The sequence below is a fragment of the Nyctereutes procyonoides genome, unplaced genomic scaffold, assembly GCF_905146905.1.
Source record: "Nyctereutes procyonoides isolate TBG_1078 unplaced genomic scaffold, NYPRO_anot_genome, whole genome shotgun sequence".
Taxonomy (NCBI): domain Eukaryota; kingdom Metazoa; phylum Chordata; class Mammalia; order Carnivora; family Canidae; genus Nyctereutes; species Nyctereutes procyonoides.
The window spans coordinates 24,551,219-24,564,518 of record NW_026575159.1 but is presented as its reverse complement, the minus strand read 5'-3'; the positions used below and the strand labels follow the sequence as shown (position 1 = coordinate 24,564,518).

Here is a 13,300-nt window from a genome sequence, read left to right as displayed (position 1 = left end):
TAAGAGGGGGTCTTCATTAGCAGTGTTGAGAAATCCCAACTCCTGACACCTTGAAGTTAACACAGACAGTAGTTAAAATCTTAAATGAGTAATATACTCAGTTCCCTGATGTGGCAAGAAATAAACTCCATAATTTAAGACCTGACTGAGGAGACTTAGCATTTCCCCACAGAATTTAATGAGAAAATATATTAGACTTAAAAAAGAACTTAATGAAATTTTTTCCTTTGGAAAAATAAATTAAACCAGTCCATAAATAATTCCTTCAGTCTGCCAATCCTTCCCAGTGTGTACAATTATGAAGGCTAATAACACAAAGCAAAAACTTATTTCATCAGACTAATTTTTTCCAAAATTTTAAAATACCTTTTTTCCAGTCATATGACTTTAAAGAAAATGAATGGGTGTGAAAGCAGTATCCTAGGGTACTTTACTTAAAATTGGTTTATCACATATAGTAACTACTGCTCCAACTCAGGATGATGTAGTCTACAATTTATTAAACATATTTAACCATATTCAGGGACCCAAGCTCCAGTTAGCTAGTCTATGGAATATTTAAGACTATCATCAATTATTGCAAAACTTTTCATCATTATAGCACAGAAGACAAAAAAAGGGGGGGGGCAGAAAACTCAGTAACCTTTCTATAAGGTCGGTAAAGAAGAAAGTCTGAAAAAATATCACTATTTCAGTTCATCATCCATTCCCTAAGTCTCAACAGTATTAAATGGTGGCTTATTTTTAAATAACCATAACTGTAGAGATGTTCAAAAACACAAAATTCTCAAAGAAAGCCTTAGACTCCCTTGACAAAAAAGATACCCATAAGATATTTACGTGTTTAAGAAATCCTGTATCTGGAGCTGAGTAACACTAATAAATACTAAAACAGAAGCTCACTTACACCTAAAAGAGCACTAATACATAAGAAGTAAGGGACAGACTATGTCCCCCCACTGCCAAGCCATCTAGTCTTTTGCTTAAAGATTACTTTCTGTTCATACCAAATGCTGTTGAGCTTTTTTCTTCCAATTTCACTTTTTTTTCTGTTTTCGATATTCCTGCAGTTTTAGGGGAAAAAAAGGTAAGTTTAGTCAAAAAAGTTTTAAAAGTATGGGACAATGTTTTACATTACAAGAGTTCACAACACCCTACTTCAGGCTCTTTTCTCCTAAAGCCCTACATCACTTTACCACCTGAACTAGTGACAAAGAAGTGGGGTTTCTTACTTCAAAAGACTGATAATTAAGGATAATTTTTATTCCTTCAGACTATACACATTAAAATCCTGGTTACCTGTTTGGCCTTGAGCAAATCATGTAATCTTTTTGTTTAGTTTCCTTATTCACCAAATAGGAGTGACTTTTTATCCTCACATTATTAGCATTATGTGAGTCTAAGTACATAAAGTGTTTAGACCAGTGCTGGAGTAATAATAAGTGTTTTCTTTCACTTTCTCCTCTGTGGTATGGTAATAATTGAAGACTACACCATTTCTAGAAATAGCACAAATATGGGTGCAAACACTTACAAAGTTTGACAAATGTACCGGGCAATCAGTAAAGATCTATTCTGTCTTTGACAATCCAGATGTTGAAATGCACCTTGGTGGTAGGTCCAACGTAATGTGCCCACTTCCGAGACAGTTAAGACATGAATGCTACTCAGGTCATCCACATGAAATACTAAACTTTATATTAAAGCATACTGGTTTTCAACAATCTGTATAAGATTTTTAAACTAATACTTAATTTATGTTGCCTAAAATAAACTTGTACCTTTGAACTCCACAATGAGTGCATTGTTAGGTAATGATAAAAGCCAAAATATAATTATTTTACAAACGATTTTTGGTCTTTTTCTAAATGTAAAATACAAAAGCTCATTTATACCTTAAAAATATTCAACCTTCATGACATTTGGGTACTATTAACTCATAGTTAAACCAGTACACTTCATAATGGAATAGCTAACAGAGACATTTAACCAAGCTTCTCAACTCATATTCAACTGTTTCCAGTGCTAATATCTTAGGTGTATCCAAGATTAACCTAAGAAAAATATTATAGTGCATTTAAAATACGATTTCAGTCCATTATGCTTTAATACCGCCTTTCACAAGATTTGTTGATTTTTAAGTCACTCTAATACAGAATCAAAAAACTAGCATTTAATTCATCTTCAAATATTTTATAGAATTTAAACAAAAAAATACAAAAATATCACTCAATTTGAATTAAATGTTAATAAGGCTCTAACAAGTGAAGTTTCTTTTTTTTCTATTTTTTTATTTTTATTGGTGTTCGATTGAAGTTTCAAATTAAGTAAAAATACTGATAAGCTTCCTTGACAAAAAAAAAAAAAAAAACACTCTCATGACAAAAAACAAAAGGAACATCAGCACAAAGAAATACAATTAAACTTCCTTATTATCAAGGCTGTCAAAGAATGCAACACTTCCTTTAATAACTACTACCACACCATGAAAATTCTACATATCTGATGTTTTTTTCCTGAAAATGATGAGGACTTTACAAGACAATGAGAGAGGAGGTTCTGGGTCCTCAGAGGGTAGCAGACACGCTTGGTAGCAGCTGCTGACTGTGATGTTTGCCTTGGAGGTCCCCAACCCTCTGGAGCACTGAATCCAGGGTGATTCAGATGAAGATTGCCTTACTGGGCTGCCTTCATGCACTGGATCCAGGTGTGGGATCCCTCAGGTATTTAGAGGACAAATAATATGAAGCGCTACGAAGCGCTCACTGCTCCAGAACACAGGTCAGCCCAATAGAACAGAGACAATCACTCCCAGAGTGCTCCCACCTAGTCAGAAACGACTAGGTCTAGATAAAGTTTTCACGTGTTCTAGTGGTTCCCAAACTTTTATATTTCTTAACTGATAAACTTCAGAAGTAAAATTGAGAGACTGACAAAGGGTTGTGAACATTTTCTTAAGTTTATTAAAATAAATACTCATCTCTGCAGTGATGGCAAGACTTCTAAATAAAAAAATATCTAAATAGAAAAATAACATAGATCTTTTTGAGAATTCAACAAGAGAAAAAAATAGTTTTATGAGAGGTTCACTATCTTATGCTTATTTCGCCATGTGCTAGAATTTGGGAACCAAAGAATGAGGCTATCAGTTTATTGAATAGTGATTTTTAAATTTTACCATCAGAACATTTTCTTCAAACAAAATATAAGATAATCCAATAAATAATACAAAAACAAAAAAAAATGAACAAAAACAAACAGAGCTATTTAAAGAGAGGTAGATCTCTGAGCCGCATCTGCTTGCATACAGCATAAAACCCAGCAATGCAGGGGGTTTCTCAAGCCCTTTCCAGTCTGCGAAATATCTGTAATTCCTCTGGCTAAAAACGAGGCTATCCCTGAGACTCTCCATGGAAACCCCAGGCTCTGTAGGAGCCATGAACATTTGGTGTGGGGGTGGAAGTAGATTACGGAGTCCCTGGTTGTAGTTTTGATTTGCAAAGTTCTGGGAAAAAAAAATTTTTTTGAAAAACTTAAAAACAAAAAGCCTTTTAAAAAAGGAAATGCAAAGTTAAGGTAAGACACTGGACTAAAACCCATCTATTTAAAGTTCCAGCACAGTGACATAGCACAGGCAAGTGGTCCACAAGTCAGAGCTTCTGTGATTATTACTGGCTCACCCTTCCATACACTGCGCTTGAGCTTCCATATCTTTTAACACCTTAAAGAGGTTAGAGGAATTCAGTATTTGTTACACATACAATCAGCAGATAAATAAGAAAATGAGCTAACATTTCCAGATAGTAACAAAACTAAGGTTCTATCCTCACCTAAAACTGCTTGGCTCTATTAGATAAAGCACTCTAATAATAAAATGAAAACAAAAGCATCAATTTTTACAAGGATACCAGTGATTTTTTTGGGGGTGGGCCAATCTTCACCTCAATTAGTTACCATGTTGCCATGCTTCCCAGTGAAAGAATGTAGAAGGATTAGTATGAGCTTGTTATCTCTACAATTAAAAGTAAAGTTTTAACCTATTAAAGAACAGATATATAATTTGGATAATCTCATCAATCCCCTACCATGACTTTTATACTCAGCTGTGTGCACATCTCTTCAACACACAAAAAATAAAAATCTAAGTGTGTTAAACTATTTCACAGCTCATGACTAACAACCTCACCATTCTAAACACCCCTAGAGTTTCAATTTGACAAAAATACCCCAGAAAATGTCTTTGATACAAGTTCTAGTATAATGCTTTCTACGGATGTTTAGAAATTCAAAGGTAACAAAATTTACTTTATAACAAAGATGGAAACCAACCAACCAACCAACCAAACAAACAAACAAACAAGCATATATTAAAAAAGAAAGGGGGCAGCCCCGGTAGCTCAGCAGTTTAGTGCTGCCTTCAGCCGGGGGTGTAATCCTGGAGACCTGGGATTGAGTCCCACGTCGAGCCTGCTTCTCCCTCTGCCTGTGTCTCTGCCTCTGCCTCTCTCTCTCTCTCTCTCTCTCTCTCTCTCTCTCTCTCTCTCTCTCTCTGTGCCTCTCATGAATAAACAAATAAAATCTTTAAAAAAAAATAAAGAAAGAAAAAAGAAAAAGAAAGGAAGAAACAAACAAAAACACCTGGTACTTTGACTCTTTGTGAAAGACTACTTTCAGACTTTCAGAAGGGGAGCAGAAGTCCAACAAAGACTGCAAAATATTTGAGAGAAGGCAAATAAAAATGTTAGGAGAGAAAAGCATGTAAACCACTCAGAATTTCAATGCAAGTCAGACAGGCTCACAGAGTTTTAATAAAAAGATGTCCAATTAGAGTATGACCTGAATTCCACCACTTCCTCCAAAAATAAAAAATTAAAAGGGGTAACAGAAATAAATCAGAATCCCCATCACGCCACATTCAAACACTGTGACTGTGTTCAGCCCTCTAATAAATGGACTTCCAGTAATTAACATTTAAACCATGCATTTCCTTGATTTAAGCAATTAAAGTTGCCAGCCGTTAGCACAACCAGATGACCCTCACTCTTCAACACATCTACAGATTCATCATCTTACAAATCAACTTTACCATCCACTTTTCCAGAAAAATAACTTACTACTCTCAGTTTCTCAAAGTTATTTCCAAGACTTAAGAAGGAAAAGAATAGTATGCCTTCCCTCTCCCCAAAAAAGTTTTAACTATTATGAGAACCAGGAACCACAGTCATAATTAGCAGTATGTCCACAAATATGCTAGAAATTCTGGAAAAAGATTAGGCTAATACTCGGAATAGAAGCAAAAAACATTTGAATCAAGGATTCCCATTCCATATGCAATTACTACATTGACATTTCAGGATGTATAATCCAACATCACTCAGTTATTATATAGCTGTTTATATTGGTCTATGTTTCAGTTACCTTACCATTAGAATATTTGTATATGTATGTGTGTACACATTTAAATAAATAGTTATTTTCTTTACAAAAGATTTAAAGAAAATATAAATATTTTCAAATGCTCATATAAAAATAATTTCCCCAAAGGATATAGATTTTTCATTTTTTCCAATGCCACAAAAAACTCCAGATAATTAAAGAAATGTATAAGACCTTCATTAGGAAAAATATCTCAGAGAGTCAATGATAATTCAGAAATTTTGTGGGGAAAGGAAAAAGAAATTTCAACTACCCTGTACAGAAGGAGCTTAGAAAAAGAGCCAAAAGGCAATGGATCAGATTTGGGAAATGAAAAATATCTTAAAGCCTATAAATCTTCAGAGTTGGGTACTCACTTTTAAAACAAAACACAGAAACAAAATAACCTCAAACCTTATTGGTAAAATTAAACTGTAGAAAACTGTGTATTTAATATTACATTTTTACTTTGAAAGAAAGCAAAGGCAATAATCTAAAAAGTAAGTTACTTCAATCATTTTATTTTAGTATGTGCCACCATCAGAAAAGAACAATCTCTACTTTATGCTTAATCTAATGAGTTGATAAAGGGACTCCAGGGAAGTAGCTATTAAAACAATCACTCTTAATGCTCTCCACGGCAGATCAAGAAACAGTCTTAAATTTTTCCCATCTCTGAACTGACTTAATGCAGACTTTAACTCCAAATTAATTTACTAGAAGAACATTTGAAATTAGTATTCCCCTTTTTAAAATCATGTATATTCTTTGGATGAGGTTAAAATTCCGTAAAACTTCCAAATAAAACAACAACTGTAACAATATTACAGTATCATAAAATTGTCTGCCAAATGTGTTATTGGCTGATTTTACACACTGGACTCCCAAAATAACATTATAACAAATGATATTTAAAATTGGGAGACTCTCCCTATAAATATGAGATTACATTTAAGGTAAACAGTTAAATTTAAGCTATGTGTTTCTTAAATATTACATTCTATTAAATCCTTAAATCTAAGTTCTCATCCCATTAAATATTTTCTGGCTTTAAAACCAAGAACTTCAGGACACCTGGGTGGCTCAGCGGTTGAGCGTCTGCCTTCGGCTCAGGGTGTGATCTTGGGATCTGGGATTGAGTCTGGCATCGGGCACCTTGTGGGGAGCCTGCTTTTCCCTCTGCCTGTGTCTCTGCCTCTGTGTTTCTCATGAATAAATAAATAAAATCTTAAAAAAAAAAATAAAAATAAAAAAATAAAACCAAGAACTTCTGTAATTATTTTTAGCTCTAGCAATTCCTATTTTTAGTAGAAACTAGAATACAAGAAAGAAGCAAGGAGAAGGAAGTCAATTAAAGTGACAAAATGGGCAGTCAATCAGTCCAGGGAAGGTGATGGTAAATGGTCTCACAAAAGAACTTTTGACAGAGGAACCCCATCTGCCACAGAGGTTACATAAAAGTATCTATAAAGAGGAATTACATATTAAGATAATGTAATTAAACATCAAAATGTCTATACCTTCTAACTGCAAGCCTAGCTACTTGTAAAATGAATCTTTTTTACCTGATGCTGTTGGAGCTCCTCTTCCATCAGCTATTGCTTTGGAAGAAGGATTTGTAAGCATCTGTGTGTCTTCCTTTTCTGCCCTGGGACATTCATTATGGTAAGCGGGATCTGGGGCTAGCGGTGCTGATACTTCTGAACCACGACTTAAGTCAAGAGGGAGACAAGGCCCCAGCTTCTCAAGTGACAAATGTGTAACATCAGGCACTATACAAAATAAAGAATGTAATAGAATATTATTAGCACAGATAAACTGGCTCAGTTAATATCAATGTGGATTTAAACGTTATCTAAGTTAAACAGTGCCTGGCACAACAGAAGGCACTCAATAAATATCTGTAGAGTAAATGAAGTGTTTCTAAGTCCATAAGATGCAAGAAGGAAAAAGAAGAAACTTTCTTAATGTTTTCATCATCTTTATCTCTTTTATATTTGGTTCTATAGGAAATTAATATACATTACCCTCTGGCACTGAAGACTCTTGCGGATTTTGAGAACTGATGGAGAATACTTTCCCATCAGTAGCTGGAGAGGGAGGAGAAACCTTTTCTACGGAATCATCAGGCATGGGCAAGGTGGCTAAACGTTGAGATCTTCTTCTCCGCTCACTATGCTTGAAAGGTCTAGGGGGGTTCACAGGCTGTGGAGAACCTAGAAAAAGATCTTCAATGTTCACGAAGCAGATACATGCCAGGATCATCTTATAATATTTAAGGAGATAAATGGGAAAAATGATTCAAACTCTGCCCTCTGATGTTGTAAGGTATCCACAAGGAACGGCATGTTCCAAAAGTAATCAAAGGCAAAAAACTGTGCCCTCACATTCACAAAAAGTTAATCCAAACTTCTAAAATCTAAAACCTACTAGAACCAAAAGAAAATAACATGAAACATTGATTTAGGTAGTTTCCCAAGTGACAGACTACAGTTATTTCTCTAATTGCAGATCATTGTGTTAGTTGCCATTCTTCCTTTGGGAAAATAGTCTCTGTATAGCTGAGATTTTTTTAAAAATTAAAAAAATATATATATATATATATATATTTCGTTTGCTACATTACAAATCTAGAAACTCTAAGGGAAAAAAAGGCAGGGGGCATAGGTGACAAAGATCTGACATGCATTGTAGAGTTAGTGCTTTACTTGCCAAAATAAAACTAACGTAGATAAGTTTATCCCACCCTCATTCCCACAAATGGATTTTTAGAAAAATAAGTTTGGGCCTGATTCATTAAAAAAAATTGAACACAAACAACATTTAATTACTTATTACAGGCAAATATTGAGGACTTTAACTAACGTGGTGGGCCGATTAAACATCTTCTAGCTATATAACACAAGCCTGGAAATTTGTTTTTTAGCCTTTTAAGTTTTCTTCTACGTGGCATGTAAACATGTTGGAAGAATTTTGAATAGGCAGGATTACACAGGCCAATATACTCATGTTAACTTAGAAGGAGGAAATAAGAATGGTCTTAAGAGGCTGATGCTTTGGGTATTTAAAAGCAATTTTACAAAAATCAAAATAAAAAAGACATGGTGGTAATTGAAAAGAAAAATGAAAAGAATAAAATTCAATTGCTGTAACATTGTGGCCATAATACCAAAATACAAAACAATTTCAAAATAAAATACTTATCAATGTCTCGTGACATTGTGGTGCCTACTTACTGCCATCGTTTCATGATAAATGCCAAAATGAAATAAGCTTTATGAGGAAACAACTGAGTTTTTCTGTTCCATTCTTTCTATCCATTTATTAAAAAGAACAAAACCAAAACAAAAAAAGTATCAAAGCCTGCTCAAAATTTCAAAAATATGGTTTGGTAGAAAATATGGCAACTGAATGGAAGCGGAGGCAACTAACTATATTGGACTCATAAAAGTCTTCTCAATGCCAACATTTTTCACTGTGGAGGATAAGATATGGAAGGGTTCATAAGAAAGTGTGTCTTACTCATTTACTCATCAGGATACTAATTCACTTGTATGAATTGCCAAAGGAAAGGGTCTTTTTATCCAGCGCCTTCCCACAATAACCGTTTTTCACTTGTCTCTAACTTGGAATACTAAACAGGAGAAACACGGGGTCATCTTCTTTTTATATAACCAGAGCCATACTGGAAGGCTATTTTTAAAAAGGCTAATAAGTTAACTACCCTGAGATTAGTGGTACTGAAACCATAAAATCTTTAAAAATATGATCAAGGAAGCATTCTTCTTCCTTCATTAGTAAGAATAAATTGAAATCTGCACTCCAAATCCCAGAACAAAAATGAATAAAATGTACCGCAGGGGGATACAGACAACTGGGGACAATAACTAGATCTATCCATAAGAATAGTCTTAGGAGTTGAGGAAAAAATATCCAATGTGAGTCTTTTTTATCTCTCTTTGTTTTGGTTTGGTTTTTTGTAATGAATCAGGCCTCTCATTGTGCTTGGATTATTATTAATTGAGGATAGTCAAACTACAGTAAAAATTTGCATTATTAAATGGTAAGTCTTCTCAACCAGTACAGTCTCTGTACAATAAATCAGTCAGAAATGTATATGCTTTTTGCCCTTGAAATAGTTTTAAGCCTTCCCTATCATATCCACTTAAGTTTGAATTTTTAAAAACCAACTTCATAAAAATACAATATAACTACAATCAAACTGTTTTTAATGTAGCTTATAGGATAAGTAACTATTTTTTAAAAATCTGTGCTCACTAGTTTTATTTATCACTGAAGAAGAAAGCTGAGATACAAGCGTCAAATCCTCGACTTGTATTAATTCTGGGGAAAGTGGTGATTTAGGGGGTTTTATACACCCAGAAGAATCTCCAGATTCATGTTTGCATTTCTTGCTGCGAGCCTTCCCTGAAGACAAAGTTGAGGATAACAGTGCAGGTTTCTGAGTGTTGGCAGAACTGCTAATGTCAGCTTCATTTTTTTTCTGACTTTGAGGTTTAGGTGAAATCGCCTGAATAAATAATAAAAAATTGATATTTTTATTTTGGTTTCTTCATTTTTGTTCTTGTATTCTATTTTGATTGTTAAGCAACTTTAGTATCCAAAAACATTGTTAAGCAACATATAACATTTCTATTACAAATGAAAAACCAAAAAGAACCCCACAAATTATTAACTAAAAGTTGAATAGGCTATCTTTAAAGGGATGCTGTCGACTTTTAGTCTAAGTTTTAATTTGTAAAAATATATTATTCATAATATTCTCAGAATATAAAATGTTATCTTAGTGGACAAATTATTTTCACAGTATTACACGAAATACATCTCATTTGAAACCGTAATTACTAACTACCTTAATAACAATTAGGTAAATAAAAAGCATTTTCTTTTTTTTAGGGCAGTAGAAGAATACATTTAAAAGCTTCTGACTTTTAGATGTTTTCTTATAAAACAATCTCTATCAAATTGAATGCAGAGGTCTAAGTAGACAGTGTCCCTTTAAAGAAAGATCTCAACAGGAAAACAATGACCAAATTAACAAAACATTATCTTTAACTCATTTTAGTGCTGAAAGCTAGAGTTTCATAAGCATAGTGCATCATGAAATCAAAGCCACCAGCAATACAGAGTTAAAAGACTAAAAAACAATACAAAACAAGCAACAACAACAACAAAAAAAACCAAGGAGTAAAACCAAGTGTAAGTTAAAAACATTGGATTTAAAAACAAAATACGTCGCATTCTTAGATGAGAATTTTTACCTTCCTCCTGCCAACTGATACTTTTAAAAAAAAATTAGAACTTTGTCAGTTCTTTCACAAAGGATATCTTTATTCATTTGGCAGTAAAATTTCCTACCTATGTAGAAATAAATGTGAATGTGTCCAAAGACAACAGAGAATAGCCACATTGGATGGATTTACAATCTATGGTGTGGGAATGCCTATGCTCTATCTGTTTCTGACACATGTATCTGAGAGCAAAATAGGAGATACACTTTTTAAAAAATCTATACTAAGGTAGGCTTCTATCAAATAGAATCGAATTGCTAGCACTATGAACAATATGGTTTGTTCCCAGGAAACCTTTTTACTTCCTTTTCTTTTGTGAGGGATGACCATCAGGTCAGCAGTCTGCAGTTCTCTGGAATATGATAGATCACTGTCTGGGGACCAAACAGCCTTCTGCTCCCACTAAAATACAAGGCACTCAAATTTAGGTGTACAGTTGGTATTACGTAGGGCATCTTTGGATGCCCTACAGATGGCATGCTGGACATACCACATAAAAGGGCTGGTGTCAAGTGTTCCATTCATTCAGTAGTCATCATTTCTATTCTTGAATTTACTCATTACACATGTGTATAAGTGCAGCTTATAATCATTTGAAAAAGTACTCCATAAATGGAAAGGATTCCTAGACTTATCATAAAAGGTGTTGCCAGAAAAGTAATTAGAGCCATTACTTGTAAATAAACAATTTTATTGTTCATCTTCACATATGTGAGAGACATCACTACAGCATCCAGTACTCTCGAGTTACAAAGTTATAAAACAAGATTTTAAAACTTAAATTAGTATCTTGATAAGGTGCTTAACTTCTAAACAAGGACAAATTAACATTTTTAAAAACTTACTGAATTATATGCATCTAATGCAGATTTATCCAAAAGTAAATATAACATGACAATTCCCTAATACAATTAAATAATCTATAATTAATATCTGAGAATTGGGGTTCAAAACCACAGTTTGAATTTTTTTAAAGTGTAAATAAAGGAAATCCATTAGCACAGTAAGTTCTGGCTATAGGCCTGTTATCAATCTATGTCATGAATGACATTATTTTACTCATTATGACAACAGAGGTTAGTGACAATCAATACCTCTCCTTTAAGTCTAGAGTTGATACCAATACTCGTAATTGAGAGTTTTATAACTCGGCTTTTTAACTTTGAAGCAGGGCAAACAGCATAAAAATTAAGAGTTTGGTTACAAAACATTTTCACAATGATATCAATCTGAATGACAGAAAATGAAGGAACAGTATTATGTTCCTTAAAAATCTAAAATAATTTACAAAGTTTTCAGTAATGATTATTGGTCTCTTTGTTACAAAACTGGCAAGGACTCTCAAAAATGTCTTCCTTATGCAAATAGAAACAGCCGAGTTACTCAATTCCTTTTTTCTTTTTTTTTTTACTCAATTTCAGAATGTTGTTGTCTGTACTTCTCTCTGACATGGGCACTGCCCTTTACGCTAACTTCCACATGTAATAAGTAATTTTCACAATCACATTCACCGCAGCAGGATTGTGCATAATGAAAGATTGACATTGTAATGAATTTTCCAGAAACATTTTATTACCCAAGTCCCTGATTTATTGCATTCTGAGAATATCATAAACAGTGGTGAAAATACAAAATATTGTTATTATCTGGGACGTTGAATATAGTGATACAGAGTAAAAAAAAAATCACTTAAAATTTGGTTGATATAACTGACAGTAACGGCAAAGACTTAACCGCTTGATGATCACAGAAAATCAGAAGGTATGATTCGCTGACATAGTAATCAATTTAAAAGACCATTGGTTTAATACAACATTAATGGAGGCACCAAAACAATGCACTGTTATCAAGTCAGGCCTAAAATAACCCTGAAAAACTCAATACAATATCAATTAAATTTGGACTATTTTTTAAAACGCATATAGAGAAGAGCAAAAGATACTCATTTTAAAGTCTTCTTTATTAGGTTACTAATAAAGAAAATTAAATTAATACAAAAAGGATATATTAAAACTACATTAAGGCTCAGATTTTAAAACAGGAGAACCAAGGAAATCCAGTTATGGCTATTACTGTGTTCTTATAGTCGTACAGTGCCCAAGAAGTTAAGCCCTTAGAGAATGTAAAAGCATGCACAGTTCATTATGTACAGGTACTGTGGGAATCTGAAGGTAGCCAAGGCAAAATCTAGCAACTGCAACCTTCGCTTTTAAATTCCTCTATTAGGTGGTTTAAAGACAGACCCTTCATAGTTTTTAAAATTCTTTTTTTGTAGTTATTAAAATATACATCCTAGCAAAAATGTATGGCTCATTGATCAATTCATAAAACACATAGTCTAACAACACCAACTGTTACAATATAAAAGAAACTTCTTACAAAAGAAGCTTTATTAGATGTCAAAAACCCTGTTTTAACTCACAAATGAAAAGTATTTGTGTAAGGGTCTTTTTGTAAGCTAGTTAAAGGTGGTCCAGCTGGAAAGCTTATACCCTGGGATGCCTGTCTCCAGGCCTTCAAATGTTGGAGACAGGAGGCTTTAATGCCAGTCTACTGAAAACAAACACTAACGA

At 33.6% G+C, this 13,300-nt stretch overlaps 1 protein-coding gene across 12 annotated transcripts in view; it reads right to left on the bottom strand.

The window, feature by feature from the left end:
* The window catches only part of PHF20L1 (PHD finger protein 20 like 1), a 77,283-nt gene that overhangs the window by 29,359 nt on the left and 34,624 nt on the right, over positions 1–13,300 (bottom strand). For all 12 annotated transcript variants that reach the window (XM_055314442.1, XM_055314435.1, XM_055314437.1 and 9 more), the window contains 4 exons: positions 9,694–9,946; positions 7,443–7,631; positions 6,981–7,187; positions 1,008–1,064 (listed from right to left, as the gene is read on the bottom strand). In XM_055314442.1, the coding sequence (XP_055170417.1) occupies positions 1,008–1,064; positions 6,981–7,187; positions 7,443–7,631; positions 9,694–9,946 (706 nt within the window). The remainder of the gene's footprint in view (positions 1–1,007; positions 1,065–6,980; positions 7,188–7,442; positions 7,632–9,693; positions 9,947–13,300) is intronic.